Below are 21,691 nucleotides of genomic sequence, written 5' to 3'. Positions count from 1 at the left end.
AACCAGCTCTTGCACGAAGGAAATGTAAAGGAAAAATCTCCAATCTTAATTTATACAATAAAGATTATATGAAACATATTTGATATAATATATATTTTTAGAATACATATACAGTAGAGTCTCGCTTATCCAACGTAAATGGGCCGGCAGAACGTTGGATAAGCGAATATGTTGGATAATAAGGAGAGATTAAGGAAAAGCCTATTAAACATCAAATTAGGTTATGATTTTACAAACTGAGCACAAAACATCATGTTATACAACAAATTTGACAGAAAAAGTAGTTCAATACACAGTAATGCTATGTAGTAATTACTGTATTTACGAATTTAGCACCAAAATATCATGATGTATTGAAAACATTGACTACAAAAATGTGTTGGATAATCCAGAACGTTGGATAAGTGAGACTCTACTGTATATAGTTTTAAAGTTTTATGAGGGTTTGGTTTAACCTCTGGTTTGCTAGTAAAACTGAATCTTGTCGCGAAAGGATGCATGTCTGTAAACTTTGTGAGTTTTCCGAGCTGTATGACCATGTTCCAGAAGCATTCTTTCCTGATGTTTCGCCCACATCTATGACAGGCATCCTCAGCGGTTGTGAGGTCTGTTGGAAACTAGTCAAGTGGGGTTTATATATTTGTAGAAGGTCCAGGATGGGAGAAAGAACACTTGTCTGCCTGAGGCAAGTGTGAATGTTGCAATTTGCCACCTTAATTAGCCTCGCAGCTTCAAAGCCTGGCTGCTTCCTGCCTGGGGGAATCTTTTGTTGGGAGGTGTTAGTTGGTCCTGATTGTTTCATGCCTGGAATTCCAGTTTTCAATGTTCTTTATTTACTGTCCTGATTTTAGAGCTTTTTTTTTTAATACAGTAGAGTCTCACTTTATTTATTTATTTATTTATTTCCAGCATTTATATGCCGCCCTTCTCACCCGAAGGGACTCAGGGCGGCTCACAATACAGTAGAAAAATAAAACATAGCAATTAAAACAATCAATTTAAAACAATCCAATAAATACATTTAAAACAGTATAATAAAATACTTAATCCATTCGTCCACATAAACCTTGCACGTAAACCTTAGTCCGGACCGAGTTAAAGCCATCATAATTCATTCATTAAACGCTTGTTCGCAAAGCCAGGTCTTATCCAAGCTAAACGGGCCGGCAGAAGCTTGGATAAGCGAATATCTTGGATAATAAGGAGGGATTAAGGAAAAGCCTATTAAACATCAAATTAGGTTATGATTTTACAAATTAAGCACCAAAATATCATGTTATACAACAAATTTGACAGAAAAAGCAGTTCAATACACAGTGATGTTATGTTGTAATTACTATATTTACGAGTTTAGCACCAAAATGTCACGATGTATTTATTGAAAACATTGACTACAAAAATGGCTTGGATAATCCAGAAACTTGGATAAGCGAGGCTTGGATAAGCAAGACTCTACTGTACGGGTAGCCAGATTGTGTTAATTTTCATGGTTTCCTCCTTTCTGCTGAAGTTGTCCACATGCTTGTGGATTTCAGTGGCTTCTCTGTGCAGCCTGACCTGGTGGTTGTGAGAGTGGTCCAGCATTTCTGTGTTCCTAAATCATATGCTGTGTGCAGGTTGGTTCTTTATGACCAGTGGGAGGCTGGCTGGCTGCCCGGATGCCATCGCACCGCGCCAGGGCAACTGAAGGGGAGGCGAGGCTGGCTGAACCCTCTCCTCCCTCCTCCAGAGACGGGGCCCAAGGCGGGTAGCCATGGCTGGGAAGCCCGCCCCCTGGAGGCGCGCCTCGGCGGAGTTCCTCTGGGCACATGGCGGCGGCGGCGGCGGCGGCTTCCCCCCTGCGGGTGCTGGTGGACATGGACGGGGTGCTGGCCGACTTCGAGGGCGGCGTTCTGCGGGGCTTCGCGGCCGCCTTCCCGGGGGAGCCCCGCGTGGAGCTGGCCCAGCGGAGGGGCTTCTCCACCCAGAAGCAGTACCGGAGCCTCAGGGAGGACCTCGGGGTGAGAAGGAGGCGGAGGAGGAGGCCAGGGGAGCAACGGGAGGCATGCCAGGGGAATTCCCCACAAACCTCTCCAGTATTTTGCGTTGGTCACGGGGGTTCTGTTTGCCTACTGTGATCCAGGTCCATTGTCAGTAAGAGTCACAGTGCTCCGACTTGATTCAGGGTGAACCACAACTACTATCATGTTGAGTCAGTCCCCCCAAAATCTTCCAATTTTTCTCTGTTTGTTCTGCAGACAGAGTTGAAACGAGTAGGAAAGGGTTAAGGGAGAGGCAGTGGGCGGGATCATGCAAATTTCACACCAGTATTGAGAGTAAGGAACACTGGGATTTATTTATTTATTTATTTACAGTATTTATATTCTGCCCTTCTCACCCCGAAAGGGACTCAGGGCGGATCACATTGCAGATATAAGGCAAACATTCAATGCCATAACATAGAACAGAGACAGAGACAGACGCAGGCACAGGTGGGCCTCGAACTCATGACCTCTTGGTCAGAGTGATTTGTTGCAGCTAGCTGCTAACCAGCCTGCGCCACAGCCCGGCCTGCCTTGGTGGAAGAAACATGTAAAATCTAGGATGAAATGGTCCCCGAATGAAAGCATTCCTTGGGTGGTGGGCTATAGTGTTTGGGAGGAGGACATTGACAGGGTTTGGGCTATATGTTCATGGCGCTTGCTATAACCTGAAATGTCATTGGAGGGAGTGCTTTTAGTGGCTCCTCAGCACTGTGGGTTATAACTGTTTGTGGAAGCGGGAGCTTGTCAGTGGACGTGGGCAGCCCAGCCACATATTTTACATATCTTTACTGTTATTATGTGTATAGAATAGATAAATAGATGTAACATGATTTTTGTTCCTGTGTTATAAATATAATTTCCTAATTGGTTCTGCAGGAGCCCCTGGTGGTGCAGCAGATTAAACCACTGAGCTGCTGAACTTGCTGACCGAAAGGTCAGCAGTTCAAATCCAGGGAGCGGAGTAAGCTCCCACTATTAGCCCCAGCTTCTGCCAACCTAGCAGTTTGAAAACATGCCAATGTGACTAGATCAATAGGTACTGCTCCAGCGGGAAGGTAACGGCGCTCCATGTAATCATTCTAGCCACATGACCTTGGAGGCGTCTACGGACAACGCCAGCTCTTCGGCTTACAAATGGAAATGAGCACCAACCCGCAGAGTCAGACACGACTAGACTTAATGCCAGGACAAACCTTTACCTTTACCTAACTGGTTCTGTAATAAAAAAACATGGAAAAAGTTTCAACTGCAAAAGCTTTGGTTTTTGCGGGACATCCTGCAGAACATTTTGCTCTTGTTTCTCAGTGAATACCTGATAAGAGTCCCAACCAATTCAACATCGTTTGTGGACACCACAAAAACAAAGTTTCTGGAGTATTGCAACTGCTTTCAAAGTAAGTACCGCATTTGCGCTGTGCAATTAATGCAGTTTGGCACAACTCAAACCACCATGGCCCAAGGCGATGAAATCCTGGGAGTGGTAGAGAAGGCCAAAGGCTGTGTCAAACTACAGCTTCCACAATTCCATAGCATTAAGCCATGGCAGTACAAGCGGTGTCAGATTGCAAGTAGGACTTTTGGACTTTCCATCAGAGTGTTGGGGAAATAGTAACTAAGGTTCACATTTGAGACTTCAGTTAGAGGTGTCCTTAGGTTCCCTACACACACACACACACACACACACACATTTTGCAACACTTCCCTGTCTTTGGCAACTCTGCTAGAATCATAAATTTAGCTGGAGGAATTTTATTCCTAACCAGAAATGCAGTGGGTTTTTTTAAAGCACTTGAATGGAATTTCTTTCTGTGCAAGTGACTCTACAGGTATCAAATGCCTGCCTTTTTCCTGAAGTAGAGTGCAAATTGAAATAGGTCTGAAACTATCATTCTGAATATCATCCCAATTAAATACAACTCCTTATGTGTGGAAAGTTATACTCAGCTGACAGATAAAGGGGGACTACTGTACTAAGCCTTCAGTTGCAGAGTGTTCAACAGCAGACATGAGACACTATTCAGATAGGGGATTTTCCAATATTTTCTAGTATTTTCCAGACCTATTTCCAGTATTTTGGAGTGTCGGGTGTGTAGTTTTGTGAGGCAGCAGCACACTGGCAGAAAAGGCTAAATACTTTGTAAAACTACAGCTTCCAGGATTCCATATTATTGATCCATGGCAGTTAAGGTGTTGTCAAACTACATTAATTCTACAGTGTTGACTGTGCCTTTCTTGCATGACTTTAAAAATATACTTTATTTATATTCTGCTCTATCTTCCCGAGGGGACTCATGGCGGATTACAGAACACATATACATTCAATGCTGTTATACAATTAACAAGGACAAGCAATACATTCCCATCTTTTTCATTTCCAACATCTGGAGGCTGTGCTTGACTCTAGCCACAGAGAAGGGGGTGCTGTCGCTACATCTTCCATGCCGAGGAGTTTTGTCATCCTTAGACGTCCTCTCAATTGAATTGCCAGTGTCTGAGGCGCTTTTTATTACCTCCCCACTTAAAGCAGTACCTATTTATCTACTCACATCTCTGTTTTCGATATGTTATGTAGGCAGAGAGCTGGGGCTAACGGCTTGTGCTCACTCCAACCTGGGCTTGAACTGTCAACCTTTTGATTGGCAGGATTTTCTGCAGCTAGTGGTTTAGCTGTGCTAAATGGGGTTGGACTGGATGGTCCTTGTGGTCTCTTCCAACTCTATGATTCTGGCCAGTCCATCTCTGTTGCCTACTCATGGTCCAGAATGTATTCATGTTATCAAAACTGCCAGGGATTATAAGCATGTAAATATTTATGAACAGTTAAATACTGTAATCACATGTATAATTAGAAATCATCCATATAGGGACGTGATATATGAAATGTTTAATTAAATAAACTCAATCTAATTTTTAGCAGTGAGGCATGGGAGACTGAAGGGTATACATATCCCTTTTACAAGTAGTTTTTTGTTGTGTCAGAAGCAAATTGAGGCAAGTTGCTTCTGGTGTGAGAGAATCGGCTGTCTTCAAAGGCGTTGCCCAGGAGATGCCCGAATGTGTTACCATCCTGCAGGGGGCTTCATTCATGTCCCCAGATGGAAAGCTAGGGCTGAAAACAGGAGCTCATCTCGTCTTGTGGATTCGAACTGCCAACCTTCAAGACAGCAGTTCAGATGGCACAAGGGTTTAACCCATTGCGCCACTGGGGCTCATTATTATTATTATTATTATTATTATTATTATTATTATTATTATTATTATTATTATAAGTTGTGTCAGTACATTAAAAGTGTGAATCTTTAAATATTCACATAAATTTCGCATGTTGAAACAAGGCTGATTTCACAGCATTATGTAGAAGCTGTATTACCAGGGATCTTAACAGCAAGTAAATGTTAAGATGATGTTACATAGATATGAACATAAATGTGTGTGCTAGTGTTAAGCGACCATCTGATCTACCACAGAATTTGTATTTAGTTATAATCCACTTTTCTTCAGCCACAGAGCATTATATGTGAGGACTGTACAGGTGGCTACCCATCTGAGCAGACTCAGCCCTAATTATTGTGTTGTAATATTGATACCCAGCCCTTCTTCCATTGCTTAAAGCAGTGTCCATAACTTCCTTCCCTCTCACTTTATCCTTTTGTGAAGCAGGCTGTGAGTGTAAAGGTTATCCAAAGTTTTTTCATGGTTCAGTGCAGATTTGAAACTGGACCCCTAAAACCTTGCAAGGGATTATATAGTCAAAGTGGAAGATGAAATTTGTAGGCAACTCTGAAAGAAAAGTTTCCAGAACCATACACCACAGAAATTGTGTATGCTAGATCTTCTATTTATTACAAAGGATGTTTCAGAATCGAATGTCAGGGGAAAACCTTTACCTAAACGCTGCCCAGTGCACTGTAAGGAGAAATGTCATTCTTTCTGTGTGATTTCTAGGCAAAGATAGTCAGTGTGTATGAGTCACAAGGCTTTTTTCTGGGATTGGATCCGATTCCTGGAGCTGTTGAAGCAATGCAAGAGATGATCAAAATGCCCAAGTAAGAACTATTTCAAATTCAGACATTTTTTACTGTGGTCCACGTATACAGTACTTCTATAATGACGAACAATGTATTGTGTTTTCAGCACTGAAGTTTTTCTTTGCACAAGCCCTATAAGGAAATATAAATATTGCGTCCAGGAGAAGGTAGGCAATTGCTGTTTCCTCCCATACTCTTTTTTTCAACTTGTCCAACTTCAACCTTAGGTAAGGCAAAGTACTCACTGATATATGGTGTATTATGAATGCCATTAGAACAGCATTTTCCCTTTTGCTTTCTCTCTGTTATGATATCCCTCCTGCCTGGTATATACTTGTGTCTTAGTGGGTCTGGGTTGATTCTGTTACTTTCTCATTGGCCTGAACTTGCTTTAAAAGTTGGACATGATGTATACCAAGGGATATGTGCAAGAAAATCACAGTAGTTCAAGCAGAGGTAAGAGTTGTACAGCCCACCAGAGGTGGTTGAACTCCCACTTCCCACATACTTCACCGCCAGCTATGCTGACTAGAGATTCTGGAAGTTACAGTTCAACAATATATATTAGACCATACAGTTCTCATCATTATGATGTAAGCTTTATCAGCAGTGGCTTCACCTCACAGAATCATAGAGCTGGAGGAGATCCCAAGGGTCATTTAGTCCAATCCCATTCTGCTATGCAGGAACATACAATCAAAGTACTCTGGATAGATGGCTCTGTTTAAAAACATCCAAAAGACTTCACCACACTCTGAGGCAGCATTGTTTAATTTTAAATCAGTATCTCAAAAAAGTATTATGTCATTCCATCCAATATTTTAAAAAGAGATTTCTAACTAACTCTACATGTGTGTATCCTTCACACTGTGTATTTCTAACTAACTCTACATGTGTGTATCCTTCACACTTGATGAGGCACACAAACTAGTGAAGTTCTTTAATGAAGTTCATTCCCAAGACAGCGTATAAAACATTGCAACCAAGGCAATTTGTAAAATGAGCAAATAACTTTACAGATTGTATTTCAGATGAATTTTATCACCAGTAGTGGGGCTGCTCAGACATCTCTTCTTAATACTGTGTGGTCAGATTCCCTACATGCGAAATGGCTTTTTGAAAGCTCTCATTGTAACTCTTTTAATATTGACAGTACCACTGGGTTCACAAGCACTTGGGTCCAGAGTTTGTGGAGCGAATAATTCTGACCAGAGATAAGACAATTGTGTCAGCGAATCTGCTCATTGATGACAAGGACACTATTAGAGGTATGAGAATTTGAGGTATGAAGTTCACGTTTGAATGTTTTGTCTCTGGTGATGTTATGGTCACTATAATAACAACAACTTTATTTATACCCTGCTACCATCTCCCATAGGGACTCAGGGCGGCTTACAAAATAGCATACAAAGACGCCATACATAAAATACATAATACATAAAATAAAAATACATCAACATGAAAACAATAATAACATTACCTAAACTATGGCAACTTGTCGTTCTGATTCATCTCAGGAGTGGAACCCAATCCAAGTTGGGAACACATCTTGTTCACTTGCTGCCATAACAAGCACCTGAAGCTGGAGCCCCCACAAAGAAGACTGGAGTCGTGGAAGGATGACTGGCGAGCAATACTGGACAGCAAAAGGCCCAAAGCTGAATAAAAAGAGATTCTTGCACATCAATTGACATCCCACTTGGAGCTGGGAAGAAGGAAGCACAAACTTGGCTGGCCAATCTAAATGGTGGGAATATGTCCTATTGTCTTTCTCAGTCTGCAACAAAATTGTATCTCATTTGATTATGCTTGGATTATTCAGATTATTAAACATTTACATCCACTTGTATAATTTTTTAGCATCATACAGATATACAAAACTACAAAAAGCAGTAGCTCCACACCATTAAGACTTTTGCATATTTCTTTAGGGTTCAATCATCAGAAACCTTCTCTTTACTCTAAAAATAAATGAAAAATGGACTCCATTAAAGACCCATATTATAATGCTTCCCTAGTGTGACACAACCTGTGTACATGATGTTCTTCAAAACAATTCTTATCAGAATATTTAAGGCGCTCCTGAAATGAGAAGAGTGTCAAATTTGCATTTAATAGGAAACAGTCAAAATTTCCTATTGGTCACTAGATAAAGTGCAATGGTTCTCCTCCCTCTTGCAAGTAGCTTTGCCAGCAAGAAGGAATGCTGCTGCTTCTTTAAAGAAAATCCTTCTGGCGCCTACTTTGCTGCATCAGTCCTTAGGTAATGGGATCCCTAGTGCTGTATGTTCAGTCAGGTTCCTGGCCTCCTCTACCTGAGGAGCAGTACAATAGTCCTCAAGGAAGATTGTTGCCAGGTTTTGGAGCCTCTTGCTGGTTGAGACAGAGAAACGCAGCATGCACTCGATCACTGGGAGGGCGGTGATCTGCTGGCGAGACTGAGGGGTGGTCAAATACATCAGGGTAGTAATAGCGGACAGCACAGTCTCCTCATTGGAACTGGAGAGGCAGTTGACCACAGCAGAGACCCCATCTGCCTCCACAATATAGTCTTTGTTGATTTTGTCCAGGCAGAGGTTGCAAAGGCCACCTAGAATATCAGAGAGAGAATGTGATAGTAAAGATAGCTAGTGGCCCTCTCTTTAACACTGCTTTTCACTATCTGAAGTACTTTTGAGACAATTAGGTTCTTTAATTCTTTTCCATGTGCGATCTATGGCATGTGCCCACTTCTGCAGCATCCAGGGACAAAACATAGCCAGAAGTGGCTGCTGAATTGATGTCGTTTCTGTGTTTCCTTAGAAACACTGCTGGTCTTAAACCCTAAATATGCTCCTTGGGAGGCAATTCCAACTGAATTCTGGCTCTGTGTCTAAAAGATTAATGTTTGAAGTCCAACACTGGATCACAATCCAAGACAGACATCTCGGACTAAAGAAATCTGGCAGTGTCCTGACAATTGTAATAAGCATGATATTCAAAGACATGAAGAAAACCATTAGTCTTGTACTTTGATCACCTCCTGTAATATGCTTGATGTAGAGAGATTTGGAAACTACAGTGAGCAGAATGACTACATTTGACAAGGGCACATGTTTTTTTTTTTCCGTGTCAGGAGCAACCAGAGTTGCTTCTGGAGTGAGAGAATTGGCCGTCTGCAAGGACGTTGCCCAGGGGACGCCCGGATGTTTTGATGTTTTACCATCCTTGTGGGAGGCTTCTCTCATGTCCCCGCATGGAGCTGGAGCTGATAGAGGGAGCTCATCCGCGCTCTCCCTGGGTGGGATTAGAACCTGGCAGCCTTCAGGTCAGCAACCCAACCTTCAAGTCACAAGGCTTTTATCCCCTAGGCTAAACATATGTAAACATAATTGGCTTTCAGTTGATTTTGATGCATTATCCAAGGAGGTGGCTTTGTTTTATCAAAATGGAATGGCTGGAACAATGAAATCTGAAGGACCAACCACCTTCTTTCACAAGAACCTGCTCATAATTTTTAACCACCATTGAAGAGTCTGATATATATCTCAAGTGGTATGAAGTGGTATGTCCTAAAGACACAATCTCACCTTCTGAAGGTGAGATTAGCTCAAATTACTGTTGTAGCACTCTTTAAACTTTGTGATGCTGGTTAATGTTTTTTTTAATACTGTGCTTAAATTTTATTAAATTGCATGTTTGCTTATTCCAGTTCCTTACTTTCATATCTTATTGTACATCACACCAGGTAGCTGTCTGGTGGAAAATGGGATTTATAAATTTAATAGGTTGCAGCTTATCACAATGTGGATATAGCCATCACAAAAGCCTATAATCTTATTCTGCCAATGGCAGAATAAAATGTTCTCGTAGTTCTTTGCCTAATCTAAAATAGGCAAGAGCAATAGAGTCAGAAAAAGTTGCACAGTTTGATATGATAAAGCAAATGACTGGCTTTACAGAGACTGCACAAATGTGCTAGTGCAATCTCTTTATCATTAAAGCTATGCAACAGTACTATGTGTGCAGCAAAGCAAGGGTTTTCCCAGATGAAAAACTATTAAAATCGCAATGATTTATAAATATTGCACACATTTCAAAAATGTATATTGCACTTGCTGAACGAGCTTCATGTGAACTTGGAAACTATTGGCAAAGGGCAAAATGATGAAAGAAAGAGCAAGCAAAAGACATGATGTACCTACAATGCAGAGTTAAAGCAGTTTGCTACCACTTTACATTGAGTAATGGCAGTTAAATTATATTTCAGGCCTAGGATTGTATGAGATTCTGTCTGGCAAAGTTCATTGTTCTCATTGTGTGACAGTACTATTTTATCCATCCCAACACTTAGCCATTGTTTTCATTAAAAATGTCATATATGCAGGTTTACATATAATTTATACTTTTTCATATAAGCTGTCTGTTAAATTCAGATATTATCATAAAAAAGGCCACAAAGTGGAGTCCATGACGTGAGTGTGGAGAAGAGCAAACCACAGGCCACCTATTACAATGCAGCCTGAGCCCTGCCACATGCACAATGGAGGACCTTCTTATAGCAACACCAGAGGCACTCCAAGTACTGGTCAAAGAACATTTAGTATCATGCCAAGCTCCATGCAGTCATGCCAGCCACATGACCTTGGAGGTGTCTACGGACAATGCCGGCCTTTTGGCTTAGAAATAGAGATGAGCACCAACCCCCAGAGTCGGTCACGACTGGACTTAACGTCAGGGGAAAACCTTTACCTTTACCACGTTTTTAACTTTGTTTGTGTTTTTAAATACATTACAACTGTAACCTCGGTTTGCTTCCAATACGATAAATAAATACATAAATCATTAAAAGGATCTTATATTCAGTACTAATTGTGTTATCCCATGAAAATCCTTTTCTCCCTTTACCAAAGTATTCATGCTAGTCTATACAATACCGTACGCTAGTAAGCACTGTATCACTGTAAACAGAGAAACCTCATTAAAGGAGAATGATGGACTTCGTACCTTTGGTTGTGTTCCGGTCTTTTATGTGTTATTTATATCTTTCGATTATACTTTTTTTTTAGAAATCTGTAATTCCCGTTATGAAAGGCCACTGTAGAGTCCTATATTTTCCTTCAGCCTTTTCATACTTCAGCTGAAAAAGGGATTTCTAGGATATTGGACCCTGGAAACGTATGGGGACAAATCATGTTTATCACAGCTTCCAGATATAAAGTTAGCCCTTTGCTAAAATATTATGGGTGCTGGATTAATTTATAAAATGTGACTGAACAGCTCAGATTTCTTTAATGGTTGTTTCTACACCGTGTTGGCAATTGCTTTTGCCTGAGTACTTTTCAAACATGTAATGCTGCAGTGCCTGCACTTCTCTTAAAATTGCCATGTTAAGTGTCTTAATTATAAAGTAACTAGCTGTGCCCGGCCACGCGTTGCTGTGGCTTAGTCTGGTGGTGTTGGTCAGTCTACATTAGGTTGTATTTATGCTGTGACCTCCACCTTCTTTATAGTCACATTAGTAGTAGTATTTGAAGTCTGTTACCTTCTTCAATTTTTGTGTTGATTGATAATTGCTTGAGATCCCTGTTGTCTTTGGTTTGTTGTTAATTGTAATGTCTGATTCTGCTGAGTGCGGTTTATATTTTTATTGTAGTACAATAGTCTTTTTTTTGTTTTGCCTGTGTAGGTGTTTATTATTGTTGTTGTTGTAGTGGTCATGAAGGTTGGATAAGTTAGAGGCTACTGTATTGTTTTTTGGAGGCCCAGTGTAGCACTGACTGGCCTCTCAGCCTCAGTGCCTGGCTGTTTCTTGCCTGTGATGGTGTTGATTCTTATTGTTGTTGTTGTTGTCATTGTTATTACTGTAATTGTTTTTTTTGGAGGCCAAGTGTGAATGTAGGGATTGGGGAGGAGGATGAGTTGTGTTGTCAAATTTTGTATTTGTTATAGTCACAATGCGTTGTTGTGAGTTTTGTGGGTCCGGATTGTGTTTTTGTGGTGTGGTTGTGTTGTTACAACTGAGAGGCAAGCTTTTGTGTTGTGTTGCCAAGTTTTGTATTTCTGGGGCGTTTAGTTGTGTTGTTATAGTAACGATGCATTGTTGTGAGTTTTGTGGGTCCGGATTGTGGTTTTGTGGTGTGGTTGTGTTGTTACAATTGGGAGGAATGCTTTTGTGTTGTGTTGCCAAGTTTCGTATTTCTGGGGCGTTTAGTTGTGTTGTTATAGTCATGATGCGTTGTTGTGAGTTTTGTGGGTCCGGATTGTGGTTTTGTGTTGTGGTTGTGTTCTTACAACTTTGAGGCAAGGCTTTTGCGTTGTGTTGTCAAATTTTGTATTTCTGGGGCGTTTAATTGTGTTATAGTCACGATGCATTGTTGTGAGTTTTGTGGGTCCGGATTGTGGTTTTGTGGTGTAGTTGTGTTGTTACAACCGGGAGAAAAGGCTTTTGTGTTGTGTTGTCAAGTTTTATATTTCTGGGGCGTTTAGTTGTGTGCCAAGTTTCGTATTTCTGGGGCGTTTAGTTGTGTTGTTATAGTCACAATGCGTTGCTGTAAGTTTTATGGGTCCGGATTGTGGTTTTGTGGTGTGGTTGTGTTGTTACAACCTGGAGGGAAGGCTTTTGCATTGTGTTGCCAAGTTTCGTATTTCTGGGGCGTTTAGTTGTGTTGTTATAGTCACGATGCGTTGTTGTGAGTTTTGTAGGTCCTGTGTGGTTTTGTGGTGTAGTTGTGTTGTTACAACTGGGAGGCAAGGCTTTTGCATTGTGTTGCCAAGTTTTGTATTTCTGGGGCGTTTAGTTGTGTTGTTATCGCATGATGCGTTGTTGTGAGTTTTGTGGGTCTGGATTGTGGTTTTGTGGTGTGGTTGTGTTGTTGTAACCTAGAGGCAAGCCTTTTGCATTGTGTTGCCAAATTTCGTATTTCTGGGATGTTTAGTTTTGTTGTTATAGTCACTGCGCAAACAACTTTATCATTTTATATATATAGATGAGGACACTACCCTACTCTTGACAAGGATGCAGATTTTGAGCACGATACTATTTAATATGTATAGACTGCACTAGGATGCAGTGTTTCACATGTTTTGCTTCAGTAACCTTTATACAAACAAAATATACCCACCTTTTATAAAATTGTGTGCGTGTGAGGGGGATCTGAGTCTTGGGAGGCTTATCTTAGAACACTTTGTGGGTTATAGCAAATTTAAGCTATATGGGTGTTTCAAAAAGGTAGACATAATTTGAAATTGCTCTATCTTTGCAACCCCAAACCGGGGGGGGGGGGGGGGGGAGCATGGAGTCCACAAACGGCCCCTAGCCTCAGTCATTTGCAAGATGGTGAACTTGAAATGTAAGGTCTAATGAGATATTTTCCACTGTATGAGTTATTTTTTTAGATTTGTTTCTGACTAAAAATGGTTAGTAAAACTTGATAACTCGTCAACCCATTTGTAACTTTTTCTGTACCATGTTGCCAATGTGAACTATACTGCTTTGACATTAAGCCCACCATTTTGAAACACCCTGTATAATAAGGACTTCCCTGCCTACAACCGTAACTACTGCCTTATATCTATATTGACACATTTTCAAACAGGTAATAATGGCTTTAAGTGAAATTACTTAACCTTTCTGAACTCAGCCTTCTGTCTTGAGTCCCTGACCGACTTTATGGCACTTCTATCTATTGCTAAATCAGTTTGGGAATCTGATTCCAAGGGCAGAGGTGACAGTTTCCTGTAGGCCAGGAATTTAGAAATTGTGCCTCATTTCCAGCAAGTATTTGTTTAAACCCACACTTTACCAAGTGCAAATTCCACAAGGGTTTCATTGTCCTCAGTGAGCATATCCAGGAAGAGGTCCAGGACCTTCAGTTGTCGGAGATATCCGTAATTCTTGGGGTCATAAGCAAAGTTAGCAAGATTCGCCAGCACTTGCTCCTTGGCTTCTGCAATATAATAATAAAAACACACGTCTCAAGGAACAACCGACGGAGAGGAACCCATTCAGAAACCCAGAGCCAAAGAGGAAGAGATGAATAGCTTCTCCTCACCTGAACTTTCTGACACTTGAAACTCTGTGACCAACGCTTGCAGGTATTCCAGTCGATCCAGGCCTAGCAAGTCCTTCTGTTTTTCAGACATAGTGCTGGGGGAAAAAGCAATTTTCCATTCAAAATATATTATCATTATTATGTTTATATATACCCCGCTTTATCTCTCCTGAAAAAGATTCAAAGAGATTTACATTAAAAGTATAACGTTAGGAGAGAATACTTCTGGAACATCGCCATACAGCCCAGAAAACTCACAGCAACCCTATAACCACGCAATTTAAAATGTACAAATATGCAAACAATAAAACATAATTAAACACAACAGTATTAAAAACTCAGTTTAAATCCATTAAAATACATTACATTCAACTACAACTACTATATGTTGAATAATAATAGTAGTTATTCAGATTTACTTACACTGAAGTGTTACTTCAGCTTTACTGATTCTATATTTTAAAAAATGTTCAAGAAAAATAACACTTCAAGTTGCCAATGGAAAACAAAATACTGAATGAAATATTAGGAAAAAAACACCACAATTGTTGGACTAATGGATTATAACCTGTTATGATCACAACCTATTGGGGATCATGACCTGTTAGGATCATAACCTATTGGGTAGCAGAGTTTCAGGAGTGTTCCTTTAGTTTATTGGGTAATGGAAGATCACTGGGCACATAAATATCTTGTTTCTATTCCACACTCTCAGCAGACAAAGCTTCAAGTAGGCTTCTTTAGGATAACATGTTTATTTTACTCACAACTTCATATATTCAAATATACAGGAGCATTTCTTGTCAGGTTAAACTTCAAAACGTTTCAGTTTGTATCTTTAACTTATAGTCTTTATCAGTCTTTTCAAAACTATATTGCTCTGTATAGCTCTCTTTTATAACAGTCTACTTCCAAGGAAACTCAAGCCATAACTGACTTCTAATTTCTAAAACTGGCATCTGTACTTAAACAGACTCCTGCCTCAACTGTCATCCTTTTAAAACTGAACATTCTAAACTGTCACTGAACCAGTCACATGGTCTGCAGCCCCTCCCACGGCCTCAAGTACATAGAGCTAAAAAAACTGAGGAGGCTTGAGAAGGTTGCTATCTCCAACAACCATGACACATTTTATAACATTCTCTAGTCCTCTCCTTTAATTCTTCTTCAAAGTATGTGCCATGCCATCATTCCAAGCAAAGAACCCAAACAATCCTACTTGAGCTGAGAATACATATTTTAATTTAGCCTAAGGACTATAAGAATAATGAGTTCTTAAAAGTGTGTTGCCAAAGACTTTCATGAGGCAGGGGACAAGAAACTATTGGTACACTGTGAGATGGCAGTGAGGAATTGTAATGAAAAAGCAATGAATACAGTACACCTAGTTTGGGTCGCTGTGAGTTTTTCAGGCTGTATGGTGATGTTTCAGAAGCATTCTCTCCTGCCGTTTTGCCCACATCTATGGCAGGTTGTGAGGTCTATTGGAAACTAGGCAAGGGAGGTTTATATATCTGTGGAATACAGGGAATTCCCGACAAGAAACAATCGGGGCCAGTCAACACCTCCCAACAAAGGATTCCCCCAGGCAGGAAACAGCCAGGCTTTGAAGCTGCCAAGCTATTCACTGCTAATCAAGATTAATTGCAACATTCACACTTGCCTCAGGCAGACAAGAGTTCTTTCTCCCACCCTGGACCTTCCACAGATATATAAACCCCACTTGCCTAGATTCCAACAAACCTCACAACCTCTGAGGATACCTGCCATAGATGTGGGCGAAACGTTCGGAGAGAATGCTTCTGGAACATGGCCATACAGCTCGGAAAACACAGCAACTCAAAGATTCCGGCTATGAAAGCCTTCGATAATGATGTACGAACAGTAAGAAGTACTGTTTTGAGTTCTTAAAAGGATTACTATTAAGCGTGGCCTTTCCCACCCAATGTTAATCACTTACGAGCCAAGAAGGAAAGCGTCAGCATCTATCTCCCTTTGCTTTCCTTGAAGTCTAACAAGCGCAGAGCATGAGAGGGAAGCAGAAGCAGGAAGTGACGTTCGGCAACGGGCGGAAAGGCCTCTGTGAGGGCAACACAGCGATCCTGTTCCCTCCCGCTCTGAGAGGGGCGGCTACGGAAGCCCCCGAGGGCCGAAAAAGGCAGAGCTGCTTCTGTTTCCCCTCCGCGGCCAGCCATGGCGAAGAAGCGGCTGCCCAAGCCTTTGTTGTTCGGGAGCATCTTATGTGCCCTGGCCACTGCCTTCATGTTCAGGTGCGGAGACGCGGGTGGGAGGGCGGGCTGCTGCGGAGCCTGGAGCCCGGGTTCAAGCAAGGCCCTGGCCTGCAAAACCGCGTGAGCCTTCCTTGTGGTAGCAGGGCCCCTTGTACGGCCTTGTCCCGTTGCTGCTGTGCAGTGACACCAGAGCCAGGCCTCTCGCCTCATGCACTGGCTGCATTCCATGCAGTGCTCCCTCTTGAATTGGCATGGCTCCCTGCTAGATAATCGTGGGAGTTCTGGTTTCACAAGGTCTTCACCTTTCTCTGTTCAAAGGGATGGTGCCTCTCCAAACTACACATCCTAGGACCCCATAGCATTGAGCCATGGCAGTTAAAGTAGTGTCAAACTGCATTCATTCTAAAGCATAGACTGTAGAGCAGGCATGGGCAAACTTGGGCTCTCCAGGTGTTTTGGACTTCAACTCCCAGAATTCCTAACAGCCTCAGCCCCCTTCCTTTTCCCCCTCAGCCGCTTAAGCTTAAGGAAGGGTCCTGAGACTGTTAGGAATTCTGGGAGTTGAAATACAAAACACCTGGAGGGCCCAAGTTGCCCATACCTGCCATAGAGGCACCCATCGCCTGCATACCAGAAATCCTGTGCCAGGCTTCGCGCCACACTGAATGGGTTGCTCATAATGTGCCACGGGATTCTGTGTTCATGGATCTGACCACTTACAGTTTGAAAATATCTTTAAAAGAAGAGAAGAGCAACTCTTGATTTTACAATATTTTATTGCATTATTATTATTATTATTATATTTATACCCCCACTTTAATCTCTCCTGAAGGGGACTCAGAGCGGCTTAACATAAAAGCTTTATTTATTTATTTTATTTATTTATATCCCAAAGGGGACTCAGAGCGGTTCACAACCAAAGACACAATTCGGTGCCTTAAATACATATCAAAATAAAACAACATATACCTTAAAATCACATCATTAAAACATATAAATTAAAACAATTTCTTAAAACATATGCCAGTCCAAAAACATATGCCAGGAGCCATTCCAATTGTCATTTGTATTGTTCATTATTGCACTGAGGTATCAGTTGTTGCACTGGAAATCACTGTGTAAACGCTTGGTCCCACAACCTGGATTTCAACTTTCTTCCTGAAGGTCAGAAGAGAGGGGGCTGATCTAATTTTCCTGGAAAGGGACTTCCATAGCCAAGGGGCCACCACTGAGAAGTCCCTGTCTCTTGTTCCCACTGGTCGCGCCTGCGAGGTGGGTGGGATCGAGAGCAGGGCCTCCCCGGACGATCTTAATCTCCGAAATGGTTCATAGGGGGAGCATTAGCATAATCATTTAAAATAAACAAATATACGAACATTAAAACAGGATTAAATATAAACAGTATTAGAAATTTCCCAGTTAAATTCTGTTGTATATAAAAGAACTTGAACTTCCATGTCTTTTGGCATCCTGAGGGCTTATTGTATTTCAGAACTGTGCCTCAAGGCTCCTATATGCAGCAGAAGCATTTTGTATGAGGGAGAGAGTTTGTGCAGCAGAAATAATAATAATACAGTAGACTCTCCAGCCCCTTCCACACAGCTGTATAAAATTCCACATTATCTGCATTGAACTGGGATATATGGAAGTGTGGACTAAGGGCCCTTCCACACAGCCATATAACCCAGAATATCAAAGCAGAAAATCCCACAGTATCTGCTTTGAACTGGGTTATCCAACCCAGTTCAAAGCAGATATTGTGGGATTTTCTGCCTTGATATTCTGGGTTATATGGCTGTGTGGAAGGACCCTCAGGGCCCTTCCAGACAGGCCCTATATCCCAGGATCTGATTCCAGGTTTTCTGCTTTAAACCGGATTATATGAGTCCGCATTGCTAGATAATCTGGGATAAAAAAAACCTGGGATCAAATCCTTAGACATAGGGCCTGTCTAGAAGGGTCCTCAAATAACTGAGTTCAAAGCAGATATTGTGGATTATCTCCCTTTATTTTCTGGATTATATGGCAGTGTGGAGGGGCCTTCAGTTAACTGGCAGAAGCTGGATAAATGTCGTTTCTGGTTGCTTGAGTGTTACTGTTAAAAATAAGCCTAACTAGTATTATACCCCATACTGTACCATACCATAGACATAGACTCTGTATTGACTTGATATTCATATTGAAATAGAGTAATTAAAAGGAAATAAAGATAAATTTAATCTATCATAGTTTTACTGTATTAAAAACCAGTTCTCCAGTATTACGATTTTATTAAAACATTATTTTTGCCAGTTTCTTGAGAGTTCTGGTTGCTTGATTTTTGGTTAACTGAGAATCTGCTGTAATGATTGTTTATGCTAATTTTCTCTCTTTGTCAAGGCCCAAAGCAGCTAAATAGGAATCTTGAGTAAGGAGCAGAAACACCAGTGGTTTTGGAGAAACAAATTCAAAGTATTTATTATAGGAACTCTGTTTTAAGGTAGAGCAAGTATTCTGGGTGCTGATCTAAACTAGCTTCATTCTAGGGAAGATCTGAGGGAGGACTACCAGGAAAGAAAGAGGTGGAAAAACAGCCCCAAGAGTATCAGTTTACATTATAGGGGGCCCAGGAAAAGGAGACAACCCTCAAACAAACCCTGTTTCAACTGGCTGCTTTGAGACATTCTCAGCTTTTCAGTGCTCAGCGTTATTGGTGCTAATCTAGCAGTACGGTGGTGAATAGTGATGAATTCAAAGGGGTTTCTGTTTGAGCGGAACAGGCCTCTGGGTGCCTAGCTTCCTTAACCTAATTCTCTGTGTGTGCCTGTTTGCTACAGACGGAGTTTTTTCCCTGAGATAGAGGAGCTTCGTTCCCAAGAGTACCAGTATTATGAGGAGAAGCGCCAGGAGGTCCTGCAGAGGCGCCAGCAACAACTGGCTGAACTGCCAAAGAAGAGAAGTGCATCCTAGCTTACCTTTGTCCTTAAAGGAAGGCTGCCTAGATAGAGTGAATGGCTTTTGTCATTACTCCTGGTACCTGGGAGTTTTGGCCTTCACTGCTCCTATGATTCAGCAGGACACATCCTAATGAACAAGATATTTTCTTGGGGAAAGTGATTTGTCTGGAAGGACATGAATTTTGGAGTGTGTCTCAAAATACCAACTTTAGATTGTCAAGTGTTCGCTATTCTATATAATTCATATGAAGGACTGATTGTGTTTTTCTTCATTAATAGAGACAGGAGGACAGATATGTTAATGTACTCACTGCTTTGAGTTTTAGAATCAAGAAATTCTGATTCTTGTACATGTATTTTTAATCACTGAAACCTAATTGCTCACGCAAATTAATTACTGTATTTCATTGATTGTGAAGTGAATTTTTCCCATATAATGGTCTTCAAAAACATTGTGTGTGTCTTATAATCGCAGGTGCAGCTTACAATCACGTTTAATTTTTTTTTACTGCACTTTGTTGTTTTACTGCACTTTGTTTTATTTTTAGGCAGGAAACCCACCTTAGGCAGAAAAGCCACCTCCAAATTTCTGCTCTCACCAGCCCATTTTGGACAAAGTGACACTCTTTGCAAGTATGCAGCCACCAAACTGGAAATGCTGATGAAACTTCAGTTTTGTTTGATATCCCTCAAAATTACACCATCAATGCAAAAGGTGCTAAAGATGTCGCCATTATAAGCCCTGGCTATGAAAAGCACCGTATCACTGTGATGCTGTGTATCACTGCCGATGGTCGAAAGTTGCCACCATACTTAATTTTAAATCAGAAAATCATACCAAAGAATGAACTTTCCCCCAAAGATGTTATTGTACGTTCACAGAGAAATGGCTGGATGACAGCAGAGCTTATAAAAGACTAGCTAAGTGTTCTGTGGGAGCGGCGTCCTGGAAATCTTCATAACCCACCTAGGATGCTAATACTTGATGCATTTGTCCAACCAGGTCAAAAACAAAATCAGGCAAAAAAGTGGTGACTTAGTTGTGATTCCTAATGGCATGACTACTCAATTGCAGCTACTCGACATTTCAGTCCACAAACCATTTAAGGATAATTTGAGAAAGGAATATGAATCCTGGCTGATGACTGACAGCCTTCCTCTGACACCTCCTAGAAAAATTAAGAGAGCACCAGCATTAAAACTGGCAGAATGGGTATCAGCAGTTTGGAAGTTAATTCCAGAAAGAATAGTGTTGGACTCATTTAAAAAATGTTGCATCACAAATGCTCTTGATGGGTCAGAAGTAGTGTGTTAAAGTACTGAACTGCTGAACTTGCAGACCGAAAGGTCCCAGGTTCAAATCCCGGGAGCGGAGTGAGCACCTGCTGTTGCTCCAGCTTCTGCCAACCTAGCAGTTCGAAAACATGCCAATGTGAGTAGATCAACAGGTACTGCTCCAGCGGGAAGATAATGGCGCACCCTGCAGTCATGCCAGCCACATGACCTTGGAGGTGTCTATGGACAACACCGGCTCTTCGGCTTAGAAATGGAGATGAGCACCAATCCCCAGAGTCAGACATGACTGGACTTAGCGTCAGGGGAAAACCTTTACCTTTACCTATTGATGTTAAAGACAGGCCAGAGGAATCAGACTCTGATACAAATTCAGAAGCAAGAGATGAATAAAATACCACACCTGCTTCATTTGTGTACATTGTTATATTTAATGTGTTTCCCTATTGTTCATAAATTTAATTCTATTGGAATAATAAAAATATTGTTAGATATACGGTATTTTAGGGTTTTATTTTATTTGTAAATTTCAAAAATAAAAATAGATACCAATAAAATTACAATAATTGAGGCATCCGTAGGTTAAATGGTTTTGAATATTTACATAAAACTGTAATTTAAGATAATAATAAGACTTTAATAAGATTAGACTGTCCAACTCTGATTACCTATATACTTGAGTATAAGCCAACCCAAATATAATCCGGTCAGGACCCTCACTCGAGTATAAGCCAAGGGGGGCTGAAAAACTTGGCTTATATTAGAGTATATATGGTACTGAGATTCATGAAAAAATCCAATTGTATCAGTATACTTAATCACACATTTTCTTTCAGGAGTTAAACTATTAGCCAGTGGTAGAGCTGAGAAAAGGGAAACTTGAAGTTGCAAGGGGAATAGAGAGAGAAAAACAGAGCAGTGTGGCTTAAAACCATGTGTACAGAAGAAATAAATGGTAACCTTAGGAAAGTCGAGACCTGCTACTTGCATAGTGCACATGTGTAGTATGTAAGCATGATACGTGGTTATTTTGTGGGAGACTTAAACACTCATGACTAGAAATTTCCCTACCTGTCTCCTTTGATACTTCTGCAATGTATCATCCTACTCAAATTAAAATGAGTCTTGCAGTTTGATATGGAGTTT

At 41.0% G+C, this 21,691-nt stretch overlaps 2 protein-coding genes and 1 long non-coding RNA gene across 4 annotated transcripts; 2 read left to right on the top strand and 1 right to left on the bottom strand.

Moving 5' to 3' along the window:
- Window positions 1–626: 626 nt before the first annotated feature.
- On the top strand, window positions 627–11,037 carry nt5c (5', 3'-nucleotidase, cytosolic). The gene is made up of 5 exons (XM_003217264.3): window positions 627–2,000; window positions 5,970–6,070; window positions 6,159–6,219; window positions 7,206–7,320; window positions 7,570–11,037. Exons 1-5 carry the CDS (start codon window positions 1,809–1,811, stop codon window positions 7,716–7,718), a joined length of 618 nt encoding a protein of 205 aa, XP_003217312.2. The 5' UTR covers window positions 627–1,808; the 3' UTR covers window positions 7,719–11,037.
- On the bottom strand, window positions 6,806–16,186 carry armc7 (armadillo repeat containing 7). 2 transcript variants are annotated; one of them, XM_003217265.4, is made up of 4 exons: window positions 16,046–16,186; window positions 14,086–14,180; window positions 13,837–13,980; window positions 6,806–8,642 (listed from the first exon to the last, which is right to left on the bottom strand). In XM_003217265.4, exons 2-4 carry the CDS (start codon window positions 14,174–14,176, stop codon window positions 8,305–8,307), a joined length of 573 nt encoding a protein of 190 aa, XP_003217313.1. In that variant the 5' UTR covers window positions 14,177–14,180; window positions 16,046–16,186; the 3' UTR covers window positions 6,806–8,304. The 2 variants fall into 2 exon arrangements, with proteins under 2 accessions (XP_003217313.1, XP_062826669.1); XM_062970599.1 differs by lacking the exon at window positions 16,046–16,186 and adding an exon at window positions 14,853–15,527.
- Window positions 16,187–16,195: 9 nt separating this feature from the next.
- Window positions 16,196–21,046, top strand: LOC103277832 (uncharacterized). Its single transcript, XR_505706.3, has 2 exons — window positions 16,196–16,355; window positions 19,133–21,046. It is a non-coding gene; the product is annotated as an uncharacterized LOC103277832 (long non-coding RNA).
- Window positions 21,047–21,691: the final 645 nt, after the last annotated feature.

Source organism: Anolis carolinensis, chromosome 2 (assembly GCF_035594765.1).
Source record: "Anolis carolinensis isolate JA03-04 chromosome 2, rAnoCar3.1.pri, whole genome shotgun sequence".
NCBI lineage: Eukaryota > Metazoa > Chordata > Lepidosauria > Squamata > Dactyloidae > Anolis > Anolis carolinensis.
The sequence above is the reverse complement of the archived record's forward strand: the minus strand, read 5'-3'. Positions and strand labels throughout refer to the sequence as shown.